This window comes from Porcisia hertigi, chromosome 20 (genome assembly GCF_017918235.1).
Source record: "Porcisia hertigi strain C119 chromosome 20, whole genome shotgun sequence".
Lineage (NCBI taxonomy): Eukaryota > Euglenozoa > Kinetoplastea > Trypanosomatida > Trypanosomatidae > Porcisia > Porcisia hertigi.
The window spans coordinates 331,806-358,381 of NC_090579.1; the positions used below are offsets into that span (position 1 = coordinate 331,806).

Here is a 26,576-nt window from a genome sequence, read left to right on the forward strand (position 1 = left end):
TCCTCTTGCTGGTGCTTGCCAAGGATGCTGAGAAAATCTCCCTCTGACTTCAGGCTGCGGCTCCGCGACCGCGCGCGCCTGTGTGCGTGTCCGTTTCCAGACGAAGCACCCGCACGGGTTGTCTCCTGATGGTTCTCGTGCTGGTTAACCAGAACTGAAGGGGGGGGGGGGCAGTGAGGGAGCCAAACCAAACCAAAGGAAATGTGCGTCTGTGTGCACCGTAGTGCGTTCCTCCTGTTCCTCACCCCACTTTTTTCTTGCCTGTATTTTCGTGTGTTTGACGTGCGCCCCACATCAAATGCCGTCAACAAAATATGCACACACACAGCCGTATACATATATGAGAAACCTCATGCTCCCCGAATATCTCATGGTGTTTGTGCCTGTGTGTGTGTGTGTGTGTGTGTGTGTGTGTGTGTGTGTGTGTGTGTTTCATGCCACGCGACTTAGTCGCTGCAAATGTCGAATTCGCTGATGTGGACGATGTCCGTATATCGCCTCCACAGCGGAAGAAAAAAACAAAATGAAAGCGCAACTCCACTGCTGGGGAAGGGGGAGGTAGGAACTCTGATGGTGGAACTCTTTCATTGCCTAGGCAGCGAGACCGAACGAGCAGTTTTTTTCTGCAGTGCACATCCTTCACTCGCTGTTTGCCACACCTAACCTGTTTTCTGGAGACTCGGTTCATCCTGCACCGATGTCCCCCGAACCCTTCTGCGCTCTAATTGGTGTCGCTCTTTGCCCTCCCCCCCCCCTCCCTCCCTTCGGCGTGCCAGCGCCAACGCGCGATGCGGCACGTGCACCTTCATACATACATACGTAGCTGTGTTACAGGATCATGTCGTCCTCAGCTGGGGCCACGCCGACGACACCACCCGCACCAACGCCGCCGGTGGCAGTCGAAGATGCACCGATGGACGCGCCTCACTTTCGCCGAGTTGCTGCGCTGACGTACCGCACGGCGCCGTCCCCTAGCGACGGCACTAACGACATCTTTGAGGCAGTACTCATGCTGGCCGAGAACCAGTTGGACCCCGATGCCGAGGTGATGCGCGAAAACAAGGGCGGCAGCAGTGCGTCTCGCCTCGAGAAAGCTACCTGGCTGGGACGTGCGTGGAGGCACGTGGTGAACTATACTTCCAAAAACCTGGCGCAGACGCGCCAGGCCGACTTTCTCAACGCCTTTTCCCGCCAGCTCGAGCTTAACCCTGCGGAGGAATCGAGCACTGTGATGGTGAGCTGCCAGTGCTCTATCGTCAGCGGCGGTGAGCTTCGCCTCGGTTCCCTTTTTGCCACAAATTGTGGGTTGTACTTTTGCTCCCGCATACCAGAGGTGGAGCCGCCTGCCGACACGGCCACGAAATCCGATGCCAACGCCAACCGCCCCAAAGACAAGGGAAGCGCCCAGGATGAGCCCGACTACATAAAAGAGCGTGTCCTCTTCACGGATGTAGCATCCCTTCTGCCCTCCATCTTCCTCAACCAGAATGGTACGACCACACCCTTTATACAAGGGATCCCCAACGGTGTTGTGGCACCGACGGCCCTGCAGGTGTTCACGGTACGACTCAGCATGGTGTTGCAGTTTGTAGACCTTCACACTGTCGCCGTGAAGCGACCAGAGAAATCCGCTCCAGAAACGGTGAAGAGTAGGAGCGACACGATGCAAGACGCCCCCTGCACTGATGTCGTGCGAAAGCGAGAGTTCAACCTCATCGGCGAATTGCCACCAAAGCTCGACACACTGAAGTTTTGCGCGCTGCTCTCCCGCTTGTGGGCCAGGCGCCTCCACGAACTCGGCCGCCCGCTGGAGAACCCCACCACCCAATACGCGGACCCGCACTGAGGACACACTAGTGCCTGTGATTGCTTGATGCCCACGCGCCATTTTCATTCTGCCGCGCACAATGCGTTTATGCCCCCATCATACCCCACTCACGGAAAACACCCCGCGAGGCAAACTTGAAACGCCATGCGCGGCCAGCCTCCTACGCCCCTGGCCCCACCCCCACAGAGGGGGGGGGGGCCGTGCGCACACGAACACCCCGGCCGCACTCCGCCCCGGGCAGCCCGCTCCTGGCCCAGCGCCACTGGCCCCCCAACCCCAACCAACCCGCCCCACCCCCCCCCCTCTCTCTCCCCCGCAAGAACGCATGGCGAAACTCCTCGTCGCAGATGCCGAAGCCTGGGGGCCGACGCCGGAAGAGTTCAGCGGCGCCACTGAGCAGCTGCACAAAGAGGACCAAGTCCGGCGCGCAGTCGAGTCGGCAGGGCTCCTCAGCAAGCGCAACGGATCACCGTTTCCCACCCCAGAAAACAAAGCGCGCCTGTTGGCGAGACATCTCCTCCTGCGCGAACTGACCAGCCCCAACAATACCCAAGCCGAGCGTCGGACTTGCAAAAGAGAAGCGTATATACCTATCTCAGCATACGGCAAGCCCCTCACAGCAGCGTATCGAAATGGAAATTTCAGCGTCACACACGTAGCCAAGTGGGTGTGCTGCGCCCGCTCCCCCACCGCCTCACTCGGAGTTGATGTTGCACCTGTACATTCACAAGACACATTACCTTTTTCGCTTTTGTTGTCACCAAACGAGCTTACACGAGCAGAATCGCTGCCGCGAAGCAAATGGCCCACTCTCTTTGCGTTGTTTTGGACCCTTAAAGAAGGCGTGCTGAAAGCCCTCGGCCTGGGAATCTCGAGGAAATTGCAAATGCATGATATCTGCCTTGATCCTGTCAAGCTCGAGAACGTTTCAGTCGTGTCAGACATAGAACCTGGTTCCATCCACACTGCACCAAAGCACCGCCTGATGGTCTCACTGCATGGTAACAAGATGCAAGCATGGAGTTGCTCATCTTTTATGCTTCCCGGTGATCCTCCTCACATTCTGTCCGTTGTGCTGTGGGAAGAAGCGCTGGAGGGCGCCACTGAGGTGCTGTTCGTGTCGCCACACGAAGCGCTTCAGAATTAGGTTTCCAAGAGCCTCACTCTAGTAGCCGCTTTGATTTCAGGTCAATACAACGACAAAATAAAAATGACTGTGCCTCTTTTTTTTTTCCTTGGCCAAAGCCGCAAGCGTATCCAGTTATTCTTCACTTCCTGAACGGTACTGCCCTCTGCGAAGCTCCCCCGCCACTCTCTCGGACCCACCTGGAAACAAAAGGAGGCACTGATGCACACTCCTCCTCTCCGGATGTCTGCTGCCTCTTCGATGCTTGAGATAGTGTGATTAGTAGCACTGAAAGTCATTTACCACTGTCCCTCTACGTGTTACACTGCGCCTCCCACCATTCCCTCACGCCTCCTCTCTTATCCCAGACAAAAGCTCTCTCTTCGAGCTCCCTAGCGTTCCTTTTCACTAACACCAACGGAGGATACGAATCCCCCTACATCCGGGGGGGGAAAATGCGAACCCTTCGAAAGCTATCACGTTGCCTGTTTATGCGATCTTTAGTCACAGAAAGACCATGGTACACGCGGTGGAAGTACGGATCACGGACCCGGGCAGAGTTCTGGGGGCTCGTACTCGGTGCCTCTGTCTTTCCAATTTCGGTCTCCGTTATGACCTGGTACGAAAATCGAAAATTAGAGGAGCCAGAGCTCGCACCGGACTTTCAATCAACGCGGTCTGTATCCCTGACGCCCAAGACACAGCTTGGTGGCCCGTTTCGATTGCGGGAGAGTCGGTCCGGGAAGTACACGACCAATAGTGAACTCTTTCAGAACCAGTGGACACTTTTATACTTTGGCTTTTCCAAGTGTGCTGAGATCTGCCCCAGCACACTAAAGTTTATCTCCGAGGTCATGCAAGCCTGTGATGTCAAATACGGCTCTGACCCAAAGCTGGCCGCTGAAGAAAAGAAGCTTCAGGCTGTTTTCCTTAGTATCGACTTTATTCGCGACACACCAGAGGTGGTCGAACAGTTTGTGCGCAAATACGATCCGCGTGTCCGGGGGCTGTGTGGGACACAGGAGGAGGTGGAGACAGCTGCCCGCGCCTGGAGAGTCTACTACTCGTCTGTGGACGAGACCGATGAGGAGCGCGATGCACGCAGTGCAGCCGGGGTTGCAGCACCGAAAATTGATGACACCTATCAGTTTGACCACAGCAGTGCCATTTATTTGGTTGGTCCAGACGGCAAAATGAAGGACTTTTTCTTTAAGGAAATGGGACTTGAAGACGCTGTGAGTCGAATAGGAATCCATTACAGTGACATCTACGGCTTTAGTGATACACGCCAGGCGCTCCGGCAGTGATTCTGTCTCACAGAAGTGCTCCATTTTTTTTTCTGACATGAGTCCCTCTTTTTTTTTTTTTAACCTCCTCTTTCGTTGATGGTGTACAATAATGACACCCTCCCTAAGAGCTCTCTCTCTCTCTCTGTGCCGCTCAACACTAGCAGCTACAAAGCTGCTTGAGTCACATTATAATCTGACCAGACTGTGGTGGGAAAAAAAAAGCGATGAGGAGCATTCCGTTCCTCAAAAACAGGCTTGCGATGCACCATTACTGCCTGTCGAGGGGCCTTTGCCACAGCAAACTGCACACTGGTGGCAGAACGTAAAAGGGTGCTTTTTTTTTTCTCTCTCTCTCTTAACGCCGACTTCGTACTCTTCCCTGCCGCTCCCTGTGTTGTTGATGTCATACTTTCTTTTACTATATTCACAGAAGACGAGAGGTGGTCGGCGTGTAACTCCCGCCCAAATTTGACTCACATCTCCGTTCTCCCTCTCTCTCTATTTATATTTAATCGCAGCGGCAGAAGAAAAAGGCCTTGAGAATCAACTCTCCTTGCAATTAGCATCGGAGACCACGCGCAGCGCTTCTGGCCTTTTCGGGCAAATCAGTGCGTGGGCAGCATAGAACTGTAATACAACTATTGACGCTTTCGACTCTTGTCTCCCACGTACATGGAAAGGGTACATATAACATGCATAGCTCGAGATGGTCATTGCGGCGTCTAATTCTGGGACTCAGTCTTGAGGATGCGCAGAGCAAATTTGACACGCCAGAGTCACGTAGAATTCTTCGTGTGGCGCATGAGCGGTATAATCAAGGTATCTACCACGAGCTGCAAGTCGCACAACGGCAGCGCAACGGGCTCGCCCCGGAGCGCAAGTGCCACATCAGTCGCTTCACGAAGCCGAGTGTGCCAGGCTTTCAGGCGTATCTGAAGGGCTCCCCAGATGACTATGTAATCAGAGAAATGTGGGATGACGACGACCCTGTCCTTGAGGAAAGTCGTGCAGCGCGCACCAAAGATGAAGCGGGCCTCAGCCACAGCAGTGCGATGACCACTTTAGGAAGCATGTCACCAAAAATAAAACGAGAGCAGGATGCCTTCCGGACGTCAAAGGCACTGATCCTGAAAACACTGGCCTCAACTCTCCAACTCATAATGGAAAATGTGCTCTCGGAGTTTCGGGGCCGGCGCCAAAGCGGGGCGCTCTTGTCAAAGGAACATCAGTCATCCGTCGTAAATCGACTTATTGGTGAGGTTACCGAATCCAGCTCAAAAAGCTACAAGAGCCTGTCTTCCTCATCGCATTTGCTTGAGCCAGTTGAAATGGCGGTGACGTTGTTCGGTCGCAAAGACACAGCCGAGATGCAGGCTTTCAAAAGCGGCACTTTCACTGTCCCAGCCCCTGAAGGTGATATCTCTTACTCCTTGTGGATTGCCGGTGGCATTGTCGCCAGTGAGGAGCTTACGGAGGAATTTCCGTTCCACATCGCCAAGTTTGTGGCGCCTGATAGGACATCGTCGTCGTCATCCTCGCAGCGGTTGCCCCATGTAGAAGTGAAGATCTACTTTTCCTCTGAGTTATTTCAACTAGAGAAAACCATTGGTCGAAACGGTGTCCGTATGCTGCGCTCTTTTATCGGTAGGGCCATGATGCAGCAGCACGAGCCAATACCTACCTCCACCACACTGCTTCTGGCCGCGTCAGGCGAGGAGGAACGGGATCTCTACAACATTTACGATTTTTCACGGGATCGTGGTGAAGTACGCATCCCTTGGATTCGAAAAATAATGACTAAGGTATCCACGGTTACTGGAGTGGTGTTTAGTGCGGAGGACTCAGACGAAAATCCCTCGGTTGATCGCATGCGTGCCTCTGTCAGCTCGGTCTGGCGAGCATGGGGTCACCTTGTCAAAGACCTCCACGTTCATGGCGACCTCGACTACCTCTATGTTTCTATCAGTCGGCAGCAGGAATGGGAAGGCAACGAAGCATACATCTCCGAGCTGAAAAAGCTGGAGGCCGCCAGGAACGCCGAGGTGTCTGCGGGGCCACTCGTAGCGACTGCAAGCGTTGCTCGTACTTTGAACTTCAGTAGTCCCGCGGCCTTTGCAGCGGCGGGTGTTGTGGGCAAAGCGCGCAGGCAGTACCTGCCTATCCCAGCGGATTTTGTTGTTGTAGAGTGCACGCTGGAGCGCAAAGGCCTGCCACACAACATGGTCGTCGAGGACATTGTGTCCACATTGGCGGATATGCAGCAAGAGCAGATGGAGATGCAGCGGCTTGGTGCCCTTGATGCGTTGGCAGCTCAAATGGAGGAGAGCGAGACTAAATCGGGCTCCAGCATTACACAGGCTCCAGACAGGATTACTCCGCTCCTGTACGAGCCGAAAGTCGTCGTTTCCCATGCGGGGACGCTGGAAAACGGCACGCACTCGTTTCAGCGAATTCGTATTCGTGGCAGCTGTCGTGCTCACGTTGAGGCACTGGCGGCTGCGCTCCGTGATGAAGCCGGCAGCTACTTCACTGATAGGTCCCTGCCCTCCTCCACGGCTTCTGCAACTCCTCCAGCACGCGGTGACCAGCGTGACCAGGCAATGACGTGGTCACTTCCAAAGAATCTCTCGTTCCGCACTGTAAACGCGCCCACCACCCAAGAACGCCTTATTGGCCACAACGCCCCGTCCGCCTCTGCTGTTGGAGATAAGATAGGCGAACCCACATCGTGCAGCCGTCACTCACGCTCGCAGACGCTTACGCTGGCGACCGACAGCTTCGCAGTCGTCACGGATGATGAGCGCCAGTTTTGGAAAGAGAACTACTACCGGCTCTCCGATATCAAAGTCATTTACCACGATCGCGTCGATGCAGCAGACGCTCTCAGTCAATCGTCGAAGTCTCTGCCACCTCGCATCAATGAACACCTCGCCTTGCTGAACCGCCGCCTCGCACCAGGGGATGGCGAGGCTGGCAGCGAAGCAACCGCGGCAAACTGGAACCACAATGGAGAGGATGGCAGCACCGCGTCGGGCAGGCGGAAGCGGAAGAAGAGTGGCAAGAAAAAGATGAAGCGGGCAGCGAACGCGAAGGCGGAGACAGCAGCGGCCGCAGCAACTCCTGGGTTGGCGCCAGAGAAGCTTTTCGAGTACCTCTGCACCGACATGGAGGCGGAAAGCGCTCGACACGACCTGCGTGCCGGTGACTGTATGGGGTACGAATACCTTCTCAACCTGCGACGTATTCCAGATAAACACCTTCCTTTGGTCACCCCTGCCGTAACGTCCGTTGTATCCAAGGGTTTTATCAACTACTACGGGCCGCAGCGCTTCGCCACCTACACTCGCATGAACATGCACCCCGGGCTCCACTTGCTGAAGGGTGAGTACAAGGCGGCAGCGCACATTTTGGTGCAACAATTCTACATCGATGCCGCGCTGGGGGCAGAGCGGCGACGCACCGGACAGGCGTTTCCCCGCATGCAGGCTCTCCAAGGGTACGGTGGGGTTCGCCTGCCTGATTTATTGCGCTCCGGGACGCGCCGCTCCGTTGCCGAACATGGAACACCGATGCATCAGGTTCTGTACAACGCACTGCAGGCGTCCGCCTTGCTCGAGGATGATGATAACCTTGTTAATGGGCATGGCCTTGGCAACCGGGAACCTGAATGGTGTGCACTAGTCGCAGCGCCTGCGCGAGGCCGTGGAGAAGGCCGGTCGCGCGCATCTGGAGCAGCGGTCGGTCTGCACAAGGATACCGCTTCCATCGATGCGGCTCTCAGTGGCGGTATCGAGGATCCTTGCGCAGAGGCGTTTCTGCGTGTCATTGGGCCGCGCGCGTGTGCGATGCTTATTCAAGAGTTTCTGAGCTTCGTCTGGAACGACATTGTCAACCAACGGCTTCAGCGCTACGGTACGTTCACGCTTCTTCCCGGCGACATTGTGAGAGCAGGCGGGGTCACGGCTGCCGTCTCGCACGAGAGCCACAGCGAAGATGGAGCGATGGGCTCACCGTTTGTCTACGCCTCCCGTGGTGAAATCGAGCGTGGCGTGTTCTCGGTCTGGGACCTGGCCCTGCCGCTGCCTGGCGCTGACATCCGCCTACCACAGAACCACACGGAGGACTTGTATGTGGTGACGTTGCAGCGATATGGGCTGCCGTTCGACCCCGAGTCTCGACAGTGGCGCTGCTTCAAACCGTCGCCGCTCACGCGTCACGGATGGGGGCCAGCGAATGTGAAGGCGTCAGCGGATGTCGTGTCCTCTAGCGGTGCACCCCTGTCTCCGTACTACAATCTCACATCCACTTTCGCGCTGATGGAGGAGGAACTGGGCTCTCGCACACTGAGCACAGAGGCACTCCACGTGCGTGGTGAGAGTCAAGGGGGCCTCTTTGGTGCCGGCAATGCTTCCCTTCAAGCGGAACCTGGACTGGATGGGATAGATATGAGACCTGATTTGCGCGCCTGCAGCGGCAATCCGCTCGGCCTCACCATCTGTGCGTCCTACCGACATGCGCTTGTGCGTCCAAACACCGACACGATGCAGTGGCGACTTCTCAAGGGAATCGTAGGTGACCCGTACCAGAGATGGGGCCAGTCCACCCAAGCGCAGATTCGAGCACTCGACACGGTGCAGCTGGCAAGAACGAGTCTCGCTGCCGATGCGGAACCGGCGTGGATATCCCCCTCAACATCTGGTGCAGTTACCCTGGCCAGCGGACGAGCTGCGCCACCGCTGCTGAATGTGGAGTCAGGCATGTCTGTGGAGGATGAGGAGGCGGTGGACAGACCCTCCGGCGGCGCCGCCGGGGGGAAATCACGTCGCGTGGCACCGATCGGAACCGAGGCTCCACGGAGAAACGACTCCAGCAGAGGTGCCGGCCGACTGACAACAGTGGCGTCCAGGACGGCCGCCAGCTACCGTCACCAGCGGCGCTGGAACGGGACTTCGAAGCTGCTGCTGGCGCCGTCATCAGTCGGGAACTCATTGGTATCCAGCTCGGAGACGAAGCAGCAGCTGGCACGCCGCCGTCGAACGCCACCGGCGCCGTCGTGGCTACCGCGGCACCATGGAAGTGTATTGCAGCTACGTTTGCGTCTCCCGACCGGAGTGTATCCTGGGATGCTCGTGCGAGAGCTCCTCAAGATGGACGTCAACACACCGGATGTCGTCGACCTCGACAGAGCCGCTTCGTCCTCCTCGCGCATCGATCGCCGCGCATCGTCATGGCATGATCTCACTGCAGACCAGAAGGCCACCTATCAGAAGTGGATTGCGAAGCGTCGGCAGCAACGACGGTTCGTGCAGCAGCCGCGCGCAATCGGCCTTGCCTTGCTCCATCAGCAGATCTTTCGTAGTAGCGGCCTCCGGCAGAGCTTGCTTCCAACGCTGCGTAGCTACGATAGCGTCTCGAAGTAATGCGCGTTGGAGTAGACGTGGTTCTCTCTCTCTCTCTCTGTGCATGTGTCTTCTCGCGCGGCATCATGGCTCCCACCTTTCCGATCTATCCACACACATCCCCATACAGAGATGCACACGTGTCGGCCGACGACAACCTCACATACACATTTTTGGTTTTTGCTTTCACACCTCCACTGCCCCGACCCTCTCTCCCCCCAAAAAAAATGTTGGCTAGAGTCTCCTGTGCCAGTCCTCCATGCTGGGTGCTCCTGTCCTCAACGCAATTATATGAAGGTAAACAAAAAAAATGTACTTTAAAAAAATCGAAGACCTCGGCTCTGTTTTTAAGCCTGCAACACTTCTGTAGTGCACGATGTTTCTGCAACCACGCATGCATGGAAGAGGAGAGGTCGAGTATCGAAGATGACAGTAGTGCAGATATAGAGCGCTGATGATAAGAGGTGCACACTCGCTTTTTTTTTCACCTCCCCCTTTCTGCTCTCCCCCCTCCCTTTTTTCTCTCATGGTGCTTCTGCCCTACATGTATGACGGTGCGGCGCTTGGTATCACTGGCAGCGTCCCCCCCCCCTCGGATATGCAGCTGCTGTGTGGCTCTGTACATCCCCTCATCCTCGGCAGGGACTCGTTCGCGGTGTGTGAGTACAGCGCGTTTGTACATCGAGTGCCACCTCTACCAACACATACACACACACACTATATATATATACACATTTATGCAAAGAAAGAGAGCGAGGGCGCCGGTGAGGTGTAAAGAGTTGCGCTTCTGACGAAGTAAAAAAAGCTGATACACTGCACTACCTTGTGTGTGTTTTCTTCATCGACGCCTTTTCGTATCTTCGAGTCTTCCTTCATTTTTTTCTCGGCGCTGGTGCTTGACGTCTTTTCTGGTTGTTATCGTTTTTTTTTTTGCTTGGTATAGCGACATCAACTAAATCCCGCTTGCTCTAGTCTGTCGCCTCCCACCCATCCACCGCCCCCCCCCCCAAAAAAAAAAAAAAGCCTCTCGCACGGTGCGCGCTTTGTGGTTCGTTGGTAAGGGTCTCCGGCTACGGGCGTGTGGGTGTATGGGTTTTTATTCCACTCATCACCACTAGGGGCTACCCCACCGTTGACACGAAAAGCTAGAGGGATCATATTCATTTGGAGAAAGTGCACACACACACACACACACACACACGTTTATACAAACCTAGGGACACGGCAATCCCCCGCTCTCTTCCCCCTCTTGCTTCCCTGACATGCACCTCTCCTCCATCACGGTATAGCCGCCATCCACACACATGCATATATAACACGGATATGCAGAGAGATTCCTATGCAGCTATTGTCCGACACCGTAACCGGCGAAAGATCCCGGTACGGGTGCTGCAGTTGAATGGCGCCGTCTTTCGTGAAAACCTTATTGAAGAGTTCTTCACTGGGTACCGCAACCGCCGTCTGGCCCTCATGACACACACGCCCGGACAAGATTCGCGGCTTCCCCGTCTGCCGAAGGATATCATCATCCCCGATTATAAAACGTTTCTGCAGATTCACCAGCCACACTTTATGTACCGACTTCTGCCTCTCCTGAGCTCAGACGTGGAGGCCTTTGCAGCGATGCAGGCAATCTGTGCGAGCCCGGGATCACCGTTTGTGATTGAGGACCGCCTCGAATCGCAACTGCTCAACTACCGCTTCTCTAAATTGTGCGCTGGCCGCGACAAAATCTGTGAGTTCTTCAAGGACTACACCACTCCAGAAGAGCTGCGGATGCCCACTGCGACGCGCAATTTGCCAATCCAGGGAGTCTGCTTCCAGGGACTCATGGTGCACGAGGGGCGGGCCGCAGTAAAGCAAAACACAACGATCTCCCATCGTGCAGCGACATCATCTCCGACAACTCCCAGTGGCAGCGTGGTGGGGCCGTCGGCAACTGCCTGCCCCGCTCGGGATGGTACCCTCCTCGTGAAAAACGCAACCGGAGGTCTCAATAGTGAGAACGGGACTTCCCCCACACGACGTGTTTCCTCGATCGCGGCTCTCATCACCACCCATGATGTGCTGAACGAGAGCGCCATCACCCAACGGGCCCTCATGGCAAAGTTTTTTGACTCGGACGTGTACAATCAATTCGGCACCGGGACGGTGGTCTCTACGAAGGTGCGCTCCATGGATGAGCGAATGCACTTCATGGCAGTAAAACGCATCTGCGTGGGGCGGAAGGGCACCGTAGAAAACATGCGAGGACGTGCTCACCTCCTCAAACTCGCAGAGAAGCACAGCCTTCACGTTTACGAAAAGGTCAGCGAGGGCGAGTATGCATACGCAGTCACATGACACGCAAGTAGGGAAAAACTTTATCTTTTTTTTTGTAAGTGGAGAGGGGGGGAGTGACGTGAAAGGGGGCGGGGAGTAGTAATAAACTGTTTAGAGGCTCCCAGCAGCGCGATCGGTACACTCCGCTCCCCTCCCCCCTCCCCTCCCCTCCCCTCCCGAAGACACACGCACACAGACGTATACATGTGTACGCGTATATAGGGTACATACAAAGCACCCATGCATGCGGCAAACCCCCCCCCCCCCCCACCCCACCCCCCCCCCGCCTCCGACACACTGCAACGCTTCCTCTCCTTTCCCCTCCCTCCCCCCCTCTCTTCTTCTCTACTCTTCATGGATTTGTAGGAACGCAGCAGATTACAAGGCGAAGCCGTAAAGATCAGGAAAGCAGTAGACCCCCGTATTTCGATAATCAAAAAGAACAAAAGCGGTGAAAGGCCATATAAGTAAAACAAGGCTTCACTGAAGAGAAAAAAAAAACGACACGGGGTGAGAGACGGGAGGGAGGGGGGGCGGGGGAGTCTGTGACGTCTTTCTCGAAACTGCAATGTCCTCTGCTGCGACATGGGATGACTGCATCGGGCCCTCCAAGTGGCTCAGAGAGCCCCTGCAGCGCGTTCTCAGCTACCCACAGCCCTTGCCGGTCCAGCAGGCCGTCATTCCAATCATCACGCGAGCACTCATGAGTGGGGTGCCCAACGACGTCAGTCTCACCGCCCCCACTGGAAGCGGCAAAACGCTGTGCTACCTGCTCCCCTTGGTGCGCCTCCTCACGGAGGCCAAAAAAGGAGTCGATGACAACGCCCTGCGCTGCTTGATTCTCGTGCCAACGCAAGCGCTGGGCCACCAAGTGTACCGCGAACTGCAGCGCCTGACGCGGCCGACTTCGATAAAAGTTGCGTGCATCTGTGCGGAAGCAGTGGAGGCGACAATGGGCTCCTCGACAGAGCTGGATGCAGCAGAGGCCCGCGAGCTGGTACGGCAAGTCGTGTTTCCTTGTTTTAGCTTGTCGGGGGAACTGGGCGTACCTGGCTACGGTGACGCTGGGGAGAGTGAGGAGGACACCGAACTGGCAGAGAGCGACGAGGCGAAGGATGACGAGGGACAGGGTTTCTTTTCCAGATGCCAGCAACACCGCATGAAGAACACCACCGTACGATATTTCTCCAATGTTGACGTGGTTATTTCTACTCCTCAGCGACTTCTTCATCACCTCGACCACACCCCTGGGCTGCACCTGGTTAGCCTGCAATTGCTGGTAGTGGATGAGGCAGACCAGGTGCTCGCCGGCAACTTTGCCTCGCAGGTGCAGAAGGTGAACGCGCGGTACGAATTTGAGGTTCAGCAACAGCGACGACGCGATCTGCAACGGCAAGAGCGCATGTCTGCACATCTCGTGTCTGCCATGTCTTCGAATTCCTCCCCGATTTGCGATTCACCCCTGCCAGCGACCCTCCAACGGCTGGGGTGCTTTGGCGGGGTCATTGCCGCTGGATCCTTGGCTCGTGGTGGCTCTATCTTGCACAAGGTTCTCTGCTCCGCCACGCTCTCCTCACGCATCGCGCGTGTTTCTCATGTAAAACTGCGCAATTGCAGCTACTACATCCTCGACAGCAACGGCAAGGAGCGCGAGGAGGAGGGGATAGTGTCTTCACCACAGGGAGCCACAGGGACAGGTGGGGCAGCAGGTGGGGGCACCGTGGTGCGCACCCAGTTCGCTCTTCCACCCACACTGCAGGAGCACATTATCTTCGTGGAGGACACTTACCGGCCAGCTGTCCTGCTTAAACTGGTACACGCCTTGCGGAGCCGCATTGCGGTTAAAGCCGCGCAAAAACGTGCTGAGGCTGCCGCTCTACGATTGGAGGTTGAGGTAGATGTGGATAGCGGTGATATTAGGGGAAAGAAAGAAGCAAGTCTTTCCTGCGGGACGGCACCGCAAGACTCGAGTGCTCCCGCCGGCTCATCGTCGTACCCGCACGTGGAGGAGAGAGCAGGAACCAGTATTCTCATTTTCTGCGCCTCCGCGGAGGAGGCACGTGTCATGAGCCACTTTCTCGCTGCTGCTGGGGTCTCGTCTGTCGTCGAGTTCACGACTCTCTCCACCGAGGCGGAGCGGCGCCGCGCACTGTTGGACAGGAGAGTCCAGGCGAACGATATGGAATCTGACGCTGACGTTTCCTGCGTCGTGGCCTCAGATGCCCTGATGCGCGGCATTGACATCCCCAACGTGGGCCATGTTATCATGTACCATCCACCGGAGGCCGTCTCCCAGTACGTACATCGCGCAGGGCGTACAGCGCGCGCAATGAGACCTGGCCATGTGCATCTGCTGCTGAGCAAAACCGGGCCGAGCGGCACCCAAGACGATGGTGAGATGGCGCTTTACAAGCGGCTCTCCCAATCGCTTTCCCGCACGCTGCCGGTGTCGTACGAGCGAAGTTTCTTCCGATTCGCCGAAGCACCGTTGCGCGGTGACGTCGGATCGACTGCCACCTCTCTGGGTACAAGAGACGCGTCAGTCAACACTGTGCCGTCAGCCAGCGCGGTATCCTCCACACCCGGCGCCAGTGCGACGGCAGCCCCCGTGGAGATTGGCTCCGCCGAGTGGTGGGTGGCCCAAGCCGATCAGTTTCTTTTGCAGTCTCAGCACCAGCTGCAGCGTCGGTGGGCCTCAGTGCTGGAGTCTGCTGCAGCGAAGGCCAAGGCAAAACCAACAGCTACGGCGAACGAAGGCAACTCGAAGACAGTGACCACCATGGCCCCGAGCAGCGGCGCAGATGCCGGTAAAATAAGGGTAGCCTCACAGAGGAAGCGGGATCGCAGCATTTGCTGACCACACCCAGCGTGAAGCCAGCGGCGACTGCGGCAGCGAACAGTGGCTTGACTGCATGAAAGGACTAATGAGAGGACGTGGAAGCTTCCCCCCCCCCCCTCCCCTCCCCTGTCCTCTCCTCCTCCTCCTCTTCTCCCCTCTCGCAAAAAAAAAAAATGCTGCGCACGCACCTATCCACAAACACACACGTGAACTGCGAGACAGGAGGAAGGGAGAGAGACAGAGAGCAAAGGAAGGAAGATCTCTCATTTAGTGCATGTCGAGGCTGGCGTTGATTTGAGCAGCAATGATGATGCATCGAGTGGTGTATATTGAGGATCTGTTGGAGTGGTCTCTTACGCGTAAAGTCTATGCTAACCTCCCCCCCCCCCTCCCCCCGATAAACAAAGATAATCCACCAGCCGAATCGATAATGGTGATGACTGCCAGGCATTGTAAACACTCGCGCGAGAATACTCTCAGAAAAAAAGGTGGAAAAAAAGAGAGACTATGGCTGATTGCAGCACCACTAGATGCACACACCCACACACACACACACACACGCTCACTCTCAATGGGGGGGAGAACAAGATGGATGTACATTGGGAAATGATGATGATGATGCGTGCAGCACATAAACCCCCAGGAACTCCTCTTGTCCAGTGTGCGTGAGCGCGCATTAGACTTGTTCACCACTAACGAGGAGCGTTCTGGCCCCTCTTTTTTTTTTTTGATGTGGGAGATATTTATCCCGTCATGGGTAGTAAAATGTCCAACGATGCTGTGCCTCAGTCACACCCCCACCCCACCTCCTCTGCTTTTTTCTGCCCACCAACACGCATACACAGAGATGCATCTATACACACACACACAACGCGTCTGATAAAGAAATGGGCGGCAAGCGCAAAAAGTCCAACAACGGACCCATCAAGAAGGAGAGCAAATATAAAATCCCTACCCGCTTCGACTGTCCCTTATGTGACACCAAAGCCTCCATTGTCGTTCGAATCTTTCGCGCGACGAGCGACGCCACGGTGCGGTGCCGTCTTTGTGGGGCGGGTGGGACAAAGCGGTGGAATGTGTTGCGCCTCGAGAAGCCCGTCGATGTGTTTTTTCGTTTCCATGAAGCCCTCATTCAACGCGATCACGCAGATCTCTTGCAGGTGGAAATGGGCCGCGAGGCAAGGCTGGGCACTGGCGCGCCAAACCACGACGCCAAGGACCTCGGTGGACTCCATGGCAGCATGGAGGGGAAGGCGTACTCTGCCGTGGACGCGGAAACCGTAGACCGAGTGGGTTCGCGCCCCCCTGCTGCCGTCGCTGCGACTGCGCCAGGAATCTCACATCCGAAGCTCGTGAAGTCTCTGGGAGAGCTGCAGCGCCAGTTGGTCATGCCAGCGTGGTCGGATATCACAGGGGTGCCAAACACCCCACATGCTGTCGACCTCGGCGATGACTATGAGGGCGAAGTAGAGGGGGCTGCAGCCCACTACTTCGCCCCTCGCCAGAGTGTTCACAGCGGCGAGGACGATAATGACGAGTATGACCAGATGTTTCAGTGAGGGAGGGGGCGGGACGGTGGAAGGAACAGAAGCTCCGCACATCTCTCCCAATCTTGTAAATCCTCTGCGTTATTTTTTTTTTACTCCAGTTGTGTGCGTGTGCGTGTTGTTTGGGGTGTAGAACTCAGTCATGAAGTGTACGGTCCCCCCTCCCCCTTCCCCCCAGCAGCAGCAACAGCGCTTCTTGTATCAGACCCCCTGATGGGTAGCTTTAAACTTGGTATTTTAGGGCTGTCATGCGCGCTATGTCAAGTCACAGGGTTGGGATGGAGGTTGCTTCAATGGTCTTCATCCTCCTCCTCCATGACACATCTGCTGCCTCTGCTATTCATCGAGTCGAGCAAAAGCTAAAAAAAAAAAAACGGGCACGTGCTGGGATGTGCATTCTGTCTCGATTCTTCACAATCCTTTCCTCTCATGTGTACGCGTTCCCTCTTCTTCACCCTCTCCCCTCTCCTATACAACCCACGCGAAAGCCTGCATCTATAAAAGTCTAATCCAAAAGGCGGAGCCCTGCCCCGCCATACACACACGCACACTCACACACCTGCGCGAACCACGCTTGACTGCTTACATGTCAGACACAAGGGAGGGGGCTCGGCCTCGGCGTGGCCAGTTCGCGAGCCGCAAAGCGCGTGGCGAGACTGGTGGTGGTGGTGCGAGCAGCGACAGTAAAAAGAACAAGGAGCACAGCTTCGATGCCCGCCGTTATCATCAAAACGCGAACACGCACGGCATCCACGCCCTACGCACGTTTGACTGCCCCGTGTGTGACTCGAAGAACACAATCCGTGTCACTCTAAGCCCACGACTTCGCCAGGGGACTGTGTCCTGCACGTATTGCTGCTCACTGAGGCCGGTACCGCCTGATCTACCGTACCCCAGCGTTCAGACCTTCGTTCCGTCTCTGGAGAACAAAGCGGATGTATTCTTCCGCTTCAATGAACAGTATACCGCGTTGCTGCGGCTCGACTCGGGTGAGCACGTCGGTGGACCAGCGGGTTCGGACTCGCATTGGGGGGCGGCGGTAGACAACAAGCGAAAACGAGCCTGCGAGGATGACAATGTAAGTGGTGAACGCACTGGCAGGGCGAGAGGGGAGCACCGAGATGAGAGCGGGTTGTTCGACGTTTGGGCGCCGGACATGGATGCAGACCCGCTGGACGAGACGGTGGTTCAGGAAGCTACGGGCGTGGCAGGCATGCTCGACGGCGATTGCGATCATAACGACAGCGACAAGGTGGCGGACGCTCGCTCAACGAGTCCAAAAGAAGTCTTAACACCGTCTACAGAGCGGCTAGACGGTGTCGGTGCTTTGGAGAATGGCGTGAAGACCATTCCCACCAACGCTGGGGTGGATGGGGCGGTCACGGAGTACGCGGCGAGTGACGCAGGGGACATTGGAGAGGCGGATGGGGAGGAGGTGGACGTGGCTGAGTTCTTTGCCGATTCGGATTGATGATATCTACATGTGTATATATTCGGGACAGAGAATATCAAAGTGGTGGCCAGCTGTAGCCCCCCGACAGCTGCCTGCCAGTTCCATCATCCCACCCACCCCTCCCCCGATCGTAGTTACGTGTTTATTTTTAATCACACACACACACACACACATGCACAGAAGATGTCTGTGTCCGCTGATAATCAATGAGATCGAATGAACAACATAAAGACGAAGAGACGGGGTAATAGTGGCGATCGGCTATACGACATGAGGGTTGCGCACCACACAGACACTCGCAAGAGCTGAAAAAAAACATAAATATTTTGGTGAGCCTTCGATCATCTATTAGGGACAGTAGCGCTTCGGTTTGTTCCGATGGCTTGCCCTCCTCACGCGTACCCCCCCAGCCCTCCTGCCGTCGCTTTCCCTTCCCTGGACTGACTCCCCCCCCCTCCTCCTCCTTTACAGCGTCCCATCATCTCTTCTTGCCCTCGCCCCCGCTTTTGTCGTTTCTTTTCTTTGTGGTATCCGTCTTGCCTGTATTACTCGTATAATAGAGAATGGGGGGAGGAGGAGGCGCAACAACAACATCAACAGCAGCAGCAGCAGTAGTAGCAGCAGCAATAGACGGAGCTGAAAGGATAAGTGTATGTATATAAGGCCCCTTACACGAGTATTCACGTATTTCTGTACCAGTAGGTTGTAAAAGGCGCGCTTGTCTCTCTGAGAGCGCTGGAGGAGGAGAGAGAGAGGCGGGGGGGGGGGGGCAGGTTTTTTTTTCTTTTCTCCGTGTATCTCTTCGTCTGTCCAATTGTCTGTGTTCTTGCAGTGCCGGCGCCGTTCCTTCGCCGAACAATCGAACACCACGCCGCCAGGTGTTACGCTCGAAACGGCACGCAAACAACGATGCTCACATCGTCGCTCCATCTCACCTCCACGCAGGCATTCTGCTCCCCCACGACACGCACACTCGCCACGACAGCGACAGCGACGCCAACCCTTACACTTATCGACGCTGCGCATCTCACAAATCGATTGGCTACGAAGCCGGTGGCACACCGTCACTCAGCCCGACACGTCTCACAAGGGGCGTTGGTATCGGCACACCGTAGGGTGACGATCATCGGCAGCGGTAACGGAAGCGCATGTGTGGCTGCGCCCTTGCATCCCACGCGCAAACTTCGGGCACTCACGCCAGTGACAGTGGCCCACTCCACCACATTTGGCTCCTTCCGCCACTCCAACAGAGCAGCGGCGGGGACGTGGTGGCGCAGCTCCACCGAAACAGCCTCGCGCGTGAATGGCGACAAACTCGACCGAGTGAAGGATCCATTTCAGGGTGTCTTCCTGCCGATACAAGGCACCACAGAAGTGGAACTGACGCGGCGTAGCCCGGTACCACCGCCAGACTTCCCGCTGGACAGACTCCCCGTCTACGAGCCTCACGATCAGAACGGGCCTCCGCGCACCAAGATTGGCTTTCACCTTCCAATGCGCACCCTTCCAGCCTCTCTCGCCGTTAATTTTTTTTTCCCTGGAGCAGACTCTGGCAGCAATCCTCAAGGAGCCCATGCCTCCAGAAGTGATGGCAACACTCACAGCACAGGGTGGGGGCCTGGACGTGGTGAATACAGCGAGGACTACGATGACGCCAGCGCCCGTAGTGATGAGTATCAGGAGAGCACCTCGAGGTTCATCAGTGCGGGTGGCGGTAAGGGAGGAAGCTCCGCGGCGGGGGCTGGCAGTGGGACTGGCGACACGTTTACGGCATTTTGCCGTTTGTGCCGCGAAAGCTTCGACAATGAGGGTTCACTACGGACGCACATCACAGTGGCGGACCGCGCGCGGCACGTCTCTCACCCGGTGCGCGAGGTTGCGCTGGAAACGCTGACGCTGTTGGCTGTGCGAGGGTACCCCATCGACGATGTGATGACGGTGTGGGCAGACATCCTCTACAACTGCCCCCTGTTTCCGCGCATTCGTGGCATGACGAATCCGTGGTGGTCTATCGAGAAGCGAGCAGCTGAAGTCGGTACGATCCTGCGGGCCTTGAAGGAAGTGGGGGTGCTAGATGTAGCCCTTGCGACGGCGGAGCTAGCGGAGATGACAGGCTCGCTCAGCGCGTACCACCGGCGACGCCGTGTTGCCTTTGAACGGCTGGAGTACATCGGTGATAACTGCTGGGGCAACAATATTTCGAACCGAATCTTGCTACTCTATCCTGACCAGCAGTGGCTGTATAGCGAGCGCTGCAGCACCTTCACGCTGTTGCGTGATGCATGCGAGATGAACGTCAACCTCGAATTCGTCTTCGACACACTGGAGCTGTGGCACCTCTTGTCTTCCACGGCACACTCACGACTAGGGAATGGGAAAGTGAAGGCGGACCTTGTAGAGGGCATCCTTGGGGAGTTGCACCTGTATCTCTACGGCATGGTCCCCAAACTCCAAGATGACGTGGATTACGTGGAGACGAACGGCGCTCGAGAGGTGCAGCTGGTCGCTCTCGTAGAGCACTGCCTCACCGAGTTGTATGACCTCATTGTGTTGAAGCACGCGCGCGACCTCGTCACGTCAGCCATACCCCTCGCAAAGGAATTGGCGGCAAAACGGATATGGGCGGGTACGCGTCCGTTTGTGCTGCCTCAGAAACGACCCCACAGTGGTCGGGCTCGGAACAAGAGTGCGACGAACAGCGGGGCACCACATGCGCCAACCTTTCCCTCCGCTGTCCCAGCGGTCGTACGTGCTTCCACCGCCGGGCCAGCGGTGTCTCTTCCGTCATCACGCACCGGCGCGACGGCCACAAACGCGGCTGTGCCTACCCTGGAAGACCTTTTTGATGTAGAACCCTCACCCTCGCAGCAGCAGCAGCACGACGACTTCGTCGTATACGGTGCGTCTGGGCCCAGGAATGGTGTCTTCAGCTCCGGAGCTGACGCGCTCACGGGTGTGGCCGGAGTTGGCGGCAGCAAGACGGACAGCTGGGAGAAAGCGGAAGAGGGGGCTGAAGAAACGGCTACAGTGGCGAGCGGGCGAGCGGCGGTGATCCCAATCTCACAGTCCCCCTCTCTTACGCTGTCAGCTCACATCGGTTTAGGAAATACGCGTATTCTGCCGGCGCTGCCGCGTCTCTTCACCACTCCTCACGTTTACCCCGAACACGCGCCCAACTCGCTGCGCCTCCTGCCGCTCTCGGCGATCCCACGCATGACATACTGTCACCACACGCACACCGACGTATTCGCCACTATGAAGAAGAGCTATGAGCGTCTTGGTCTGCTTCATGACGAATCGAAGCGGATGCTGTATGTAGTGAACTCGTCAACCCCACCGGCGTGGGCTGTGCTGATCGGCACGCTCGTTCCACAACTAGCAAAATTCATGCCGCTGCCCGTCGCCCCTGCGGAGTCCGCAAATGCTGCATCGGTTTCGTCTGGCTTGGAGGATGCGCACGCTGCGGCGGCGCGCCGACTTTTTGCCTCGATGGACGAGGGCGGTCTGTATTGCCGCGATGGGGCGTACGACCTCGCAATGTCGCCGTCCTCGCCCGATGCTGACCCGCGACCCGGCGCGAGCCGGGTACCACTGACAACTGCGTGGACGCTGCGGAATGCCGGTCTGCCGGCTCTTTCCGCCACAGCGAACATCACGAAAGAGGACGACGACGGTGTTCCTTCGGACGGAAAGGGATGCCGTTGGTGCACCTTCGCCGCGTCCCGCTACGTGCCGCCCGATATTCGAGCGCCTCCGGCTGGCGTTGTCACGGACCGCAACCTCTGCCGCGGCACCTTTGCCTTCTTGGCTGTCGGTGTGGAGGACCCCGTGTCTATGGCTGAGCAGCAGATGTGTACGGAGGCTTTACCGGAGCGTGTCGCTACCCCAGTGAAATCCACCACAGATGGACAACCGTCTGTCAAGGACGTCGCGCATCATTCTCCAGAAGATAAGCCGTCTGAAGCGCCGCCCGCAGAATACACGGTCCGGGTGAAGGCGGCATTGGAGTTCTGGCGGCGCCTCCCATACAAGGCTCTCAAGCGTCCCACCGCTGTTTCCAATGGAGCGCCACCGCCCCCCTGAGCCGGAAGCAGGAAGAAGACCCGATAGGTGTGTGTGTGTGTGTGTATGTGTGCGTACACATGGATTGGTTTCGTTTGTCTGCTCCCCCCCCTCCTCCCACACCCACACACACCTTCGGTGTGCGTTGCTAAAACAAAATGCAACAACAGATTGTAAACACAAGCGAAAAGAAAGGGGGAGAGTAGAAGATGGGAAGTCGGTCTGTCTTGTTTCTCCTCCATCACTGCTTCCTCTAGTCCCGCCCGCCCCCCCCTCCCCTGCCCGCTAGACTGATCCGTCTTTTCCACACAGGATTTAGGTAGTAGCAGCTAGTTGAAGTAAAAAAAGGGGGGTGGACTTTGCGGGTAGTATGCCGCTGCTCACCCTCACTGCCCCTCTTCCCCCCCCCCGCCCCCACCCCCTGCAACTATTTCTGTCTCGACCAAAATGCATGTGACACCCATGCGCACCGCTCATCAGAGCGCGGCCTTCACAACCTCGGACGAGCTTGGCCAGCGCTTGATCTCATAGATCCAGAGAACACACACCAGAGGGAAACCCCCACACGTATATAAGAAGAACGAGCATCTGCGCCGGCAAGCGTGGTGATGCCGCCCTCTGGAAAGGCGAGTAGATCGGGAGTGGAGCAGGTGGTAGAGGTGGACCCACTTCTCGTCTACTTCACCTTTTCTCGCATTCGGCCCCGTTTCTCTTGCGGGCGGACGATCGAGAGCACGCTGCAGCAATTTCGAGACGGCGAGCTACAGCCACGCGACCTCCCTCTCCTCTCTGTGCTGACCGATGGAGCCCACCAACACTACTACAGTCAAAACAACCGACGACTTTACATGTATAAGCAGCTGCGGCGTGAGGGTTTTCTTGACACGTTGCCGGTTCGACTGCGCCCTCTTCCGCAAACGAAGCGGATGCACGCCAAGTACACGCCGGAGACGTGCACCCTGAACGCGACGCTTATGCGCGACACAGCACACAGGGATGAAGTCAAGGACACGAGAGCGTCAGCGGCGGACGGCAGCGACACGCTCAAATTCCAGGATGGTTTCGAAGCTGGCGACGCCTGCACATCACCGCGTGCGCTCGAGAAAACCAGCGCGGGCTGTGACGCAGCCCGCAGCGACCGTCTGCCTGCTCCCTCGTTAAGCGTTCCGCCATGGCAGGCAAACAATGCTGCCATGGCGAGTCTTGAGCGGGAAATGTCAGACGACGGTGACCCTTGCAATGTGCCAGCAAGAAGTAAACAAAATAAAAGTCAGCAGCAGGGTAAGAGCACATTGCCACAACAGCAGCAGCAACAGCCGAGCGCCTACCACAGCGGTAACGCTTCGCGACGTCAACGGCGCCGTAAAGGGGCTGCCGCCCCCGCCGCCGCTCGATCGCCGAGCATTAGTAGAGGAGACAGTGGTGGCACAAGCGCCTTGGAGAAGGAACTCTGCAGATTTGGTCTGAACATGTAATCGACCCAGGGACATGTTCTTCTTCGCTGCTTCTCCTCTTGATGTGCCCCCCGCTCCCCCCTCCTCTCCCCTCCCTTTTTCACACACACACACACACACACACACACAGAGAGACTTTTCGGATCCGCGCACGTCACGTAAGGGAGGAGGAGGAGGAGGGGGGGGAGAGAGGGGCGAGGAAGGTACCGAAGAGGAAGCCCAGATCCCCCCCCCCTCACCCTGCGCTCGCCATCACATCATCGAGTAACGATTTGGTTCAAGGTTTGAAAAAAAAATACAACAACGAATTATATAATCGAACAAACACACAAACATACACATCTACATATATATATATATATACCTTCGCATCGCTCCTGTGATGTGAATGAAGCATCTCCTACAGATTTGTCAGTGGAGGAGAAGGGGGGCACTGCGGAGGCCGCTGAATGGGCGGGAAAAAGTGAAAATTGGTGTTCGTGGAGATTTCCATGACCAACATAATAATAATTATTATTATTACTTTTCATTTGTAAGTGGATGCGAAAATGAGAGGGAAGAGATTAGAGTGAGCGCGGACAGAAGAAGCGCCACAATCCCTGAAGCGCGTGCGCGTGTATGGGCAACTGATGGCATTCCCTTCTCCTTCTCCTCCTCCTCACCACCACCACTTTGAAAATGTCCTTTTTTTTTCTGTTGTTCGCTCATTGGTTGATTGGGGGTTTGTCATCTCCTCGCACTCTATCCTCCCTTGTCAACTCTGGGCTCGATGCGCTTCGAATGTGTGCACGCACGCACGCACACACACACAAACACATATATATATATATATACATGTGTCCATATATGTATCGATCCTAAATATTTAGAGAGAGCAGCAGCAGCAACAACTACCAACAGCAGCACGAGCAACAGCAGGAAGAGGATAAAAGCGGTGGCACATACAGTCTCATCAGCACCGACACGCATGCCGCGCTTCAACACCTCCAGTGGGCGACAGAACATTGTATCGCTGAAGAAAAAGAAGAAGTCACTGGCGGACACGGTCAATGAGCAGCTGACCCTCTCCGCACTCGGTGGCGGTGGTGGTGATGCCGAAGGTACGTACCAGAACGACGACGAACACGCGGTAGGTGGTGTTGCGGAGGACTACGAGTACGACGAGGCCGACTCGGATGACCTCGGTGGCGACGATGACGCCAAATTGGGCGGTCGTGGGCGGTCTGCCACATATGCCGCCCTAAAACCCACGAGTGGGCCAGCAAAACCCGTGTCGTCCTCGTCACGGCTGCGTCATCGTGGACCCCTAGACGCTAGCCTTAGCGAGGGCAAATACGCTGCCACGCCGGTCAGCGTGGAGGCCGCCATGGACGATATCTTTGGTGCCCTCGACATGGGGAACATTGAGGCTGAAGGGGAAGAGTTCTACGACGATGAGGATGGTGAAAAGGATGCGGTGAGCGATGGTGCCGAGGACATGGACGCGGCAGGGGAGGAGGATGGCCTGAGGGACGATGTTGGCGTGCGCGGTGGGCGCAGTGCGTCGTCGAAGAAGAGCGCCGTCAGCCGCAAGCGCCGCCGTGCGAAGGACTTGACAGAGGAGGAGTACACGGCGTGGCTAGAGAAGAAACACAGCGCACTCAAAAAGGCAGGGCAGTTCCAGCGGCCGCTCTCCTTTGGGGGTGGCGGCGATGACAACGTCGTGCTGAGCAGCGAAGAAGCAGACATTCTCCGTCAGCTCAGCGAACTCCGACAGACGCAGATGAGTCTCATGCCCTCTGTAGGCACGGCGGCCGCAGTAGACGCGGGCGGATACGGCATGTCGAGCGCTGTCGCTGCTGCTTCTGCCGTGCAATGTGATGCCCAGCAGACCCGGGATGCGGTGCAACACTTTATCATGGTGTATAGCCAGCTGCTGCGTCTGCGCGTGTTGATGCAGCCAGCGGTCACCAAAGCCATCAGTATGCCGCAGTACTACGCGCACTCGCTTTTTGTTGACGGTGATGCCCAAGTTGATGACGCAGCGGCTGCAGCCTCCAACGCCGACGGTGCGGCGGACGTACAGCAGATGCGTGAGGACGTATCGAGGCACTACTCGGAGCTGCAGGGCGATGTAGAGCAAGTGCTGTGTACCCTGTACGCTGCAGCAACGGGTAGCGGGTCCGCTAGCAACGGCAGCGCCGCGCACGAGTCCTCTTCCAAAAGTAAGCTAAAGAAGGCGAAGAAAGAAAGCGCACCGACGGCCCCGTCGTATCGCGAGGTGGAGCGCTATCACGCCCGCGTCCTGCGGCACGCCGACGCGTGCCTCCAGTACTGGGGAAGCAAACTGGTTCAGGCGAACAGTGCCAAACTCAAAACCATCGCGCAGCCACTGCCGCAGCAGATCGCCGGCATTTTGTCGGCCAAGTCACGCCTGCGCTCCAAGGTGCAGAAGAATCGCTCGCACATTCCCATCATCGCCCACCCTGAGCACATATTGGCCGTGACATCACCCGACTTCAAGGCGAAGCGTGCGATGCACATTGCCGAGGGCGATGTCGACAACGAGATCTACGACGACGCTGACTTCCTGCGGGAGTTGGTGCGCCGCGGTGGTGCGGTGGCGAGCCAGCTAATGCGCAAAACGGATGAGATACAAAAGGCGCTGCTGCCGTCCCATGAGGGAGCCCGCAAGGGATTTCACCGTATGACCAAAGGGAAGGCCGTCAACTACGAGCCACGACAAAAGTTAGTCGCCTTTATGATGCCTGAGCCCTTTGACGACGCGCAGCGCAACGACGTCGTCGTGAAGAATCTCTTTCAGTGAAGCGGCAGCGAACACACCTCACAGGCGCATCACAGGGGAGCCGATGTGCGCAAACAAATCTTAAAACGCGACGTTAATAAACGAGCACTGATCTACCAGCACACACACACACACATCTATATATATATATATGTCTATATTTATGTGTGTGTGTGTGCTTGTACGTATATAAGAGCGAAAAAAAAAACAGAACCCCACCACCACAATATTAGCGATTAGCCCAAAGAGAGCAAAAAAACGTGCATGTGCATCGCTGATATATACATATATATATATATGTGTATATCTTTTTTTGCTGGGGGGGGGGGGGGGGGCGGTGTACATCAGGGTGGGTGTAGGTGACGTGCTTCGTCAAAGTGGTGGATGTCTTTTGTTTTTCTCGCTCCTCGCCTTCTCCCTGTGCTGCTCTGGGTAGTGATCGCACTGTAGGGGTCGTGTCGTGGGGCCCGCT

The 26,576-nt window shown here is 56.6% G+C and overlaps 11 protein-coding genes across 11 annotated transcripts; all 11 read left to right on the forward strand.

Moving 5' to 3' along the window:
• Positions 1-838: 838 nt before the first annotated feature.
• JKF63_05949 (uncharacterized protein) lies at positions 839-1,846 on the forward strand (the record flags this gene model as incomplete). The annotated part of the gene is made up of 1 exon (XM_067901902.1): positions 839-1,846. One exon carries the CDS (start codon positions 839-841, stop codon positions 1,844-1,846), a length of 1,008 nt encoding a protein of 335 aa, XP_067757608.1.
• A 307-nt stretch (positions 1,847-2,153) lies between these two features.
• On the forward strand, positions 2,154-2,975 carry JKF63_05950 (uncharacterized protein; the record flags this gene model as incomplete). The annotated part of the gene is made up of 1 exon (XM_067901903.1): positions 2,154-2,975. The coding sequence occupies one exon, from the start codon at positions 2,154-2,156 to the stop codon at positions 2,973-2,975; it is 822 nt and encodes a 273-aa protein (XP_067757609.1).
• A 434-nt stretch (positions 2,976-3,409) lies between these two features.
• JKF63_05951 (uncharacterized protein) lies at positions 3,410-4,261 on the forward strand (the record flags this gene model as incomplete). Its single annotated transcript, XM_067901904.1, has 1 exon — positions 3,410-4,261. One exon carries the CDS (start codon positions 3,410-3,412, stop codon positions 4,259-4,261), a length of 852 nt encoding a protein of 283 aa, XP_067757610.1.
• Positions 4,262-4,935: 674 nt separating this feature from the next.
• JKF63_05952 (uncharacterized protein) lies at positions 4,936-9,663 on the forward strand (the record flags this gene model as incomplete). The annotated part of the gene is made up of 1 exon (XM_067901905.1): positions 4,936-9,663. One exon carries the CDS (start codon positions 4,936-4,938, stop codon positions 9,661-9,663), a length of 4,728 nt encoding a protein of 1,575 aa, XP_067757611.1.
• Positions 9,664-10,965: 1,302 nt separating this feature from the next.
• Positions 10,966-11,985, forward strand: JKF63_05953 (uncharacterized protein; the record flags this gene model as incomplete). The annotated part of the gene is made up of 1 exon (XM_067901906.1): positions 10,966-11,985. The coding sequence occupies one exon, from the start codon at positions 10,966-10,968 to the stop codon at positions 11,983-11,985; it is 1,020 nt and encodes a 339-aa protein (XP_067757612.1).
• Positions 11,986-12,532: 547 nt separating this feature from the next.
• Positions 12,533-14,821, forward strand: JKF63_05954 (uncharacterized protein; the record flags this gene model as incomplete). Its single annotated transcript, XM_067901907.1, has 1 exon — positions 12,533-14,821. One exon carries the CDS (start codon positions 12,533-12,535, stop codon positions 14,819-14,821), a length of 2,289 nt encoding a protein of 762 aa, XP_067757613.1.
• An 869-nt stretch (positions 14,822-15,690) lies between these two features.
• Positions 15,691-16,362, forward strand: JKF63_05955 (uncharacterized protein; the record flags this gene model as incomplete). Its single annotated transcript, XM_067901908.1, has 1 exon — positions 15,691-16,362. The coding sequence occupies one exon, from the start codon at positions 15,691-15,693 to the stop codon at positions 16,360-16,362; it is 672 nt and encodes a 223-aa protein (XP_067757614.1).
• A 574-nt stretch (positions 16,363-16,936) lies between these two features.
• JKF63_05956 (uncharacterized protein) lies at positions 16,937-17,821 on the forward strand (the record flags this gene model as incomplete). The annotated part of the gene is made up of 1 exon (XM_067901909.1): positions 16,937-17,821. The coding sequence occupies one exon, from the start codon at positions 16,937-16,939 to the stop codon at positions 17,819-17,821; it is 885 nt and encodes a 294-aa protein (XP_067757615.1).
• An 891-nt stretch (positions 17,822-18,712) lies between these two features.
• Positions 18,713-21,886, forward strand: JKF63_05957 (uncharacterized protein; the record flags this gene model as incomplete). The annotated part of the gene is made up of 1 exon (XM_067901910.1): positions 18,713-21,886. One exon carries the CDS (start codon positions 18,713-18,715, stop codon positions 21,884-21,886), a length of 3,174 nt encoding a protein of 1,057 aa, XP_067757616.1.
• Positions 21,887-22,473: 587 nt separating this feature from the next.
• Positions 22,474-23,340, forward strand: JKF63_05958 (uncharacterized protein; the record flags this gene model as incomplete). Its single annotated transcript, XM_067901911.1, has 1 exon — positions 22,474-23,340. One exon carries the CDS (start codon positions 22,474-22,476, stop codon positions 23,338-23,340), a length of 867 nt encoding a protein of 288 aa, XP_067757617.1.
• A 946-nt stretch (positions 23,341-24,286) lies between these two features.
• On the forward strand, positions 24,287-26,125 carry JKF63_05959 (uncharacterized protein; the record flags this gene model as incomplete). Its single annotated transcript, XM_067901912.1, has 1 exon — positions 24,287-26,125. One exon carries the CDS (start codon positions 24,287-24,289, stop codon positions 26,123-26,125), a length of 1,839 nt encoding a protein of 612 aa, XP_067757618.1.
• Positions 26,126-26,576: the final 451 nt, after the last annotated feature.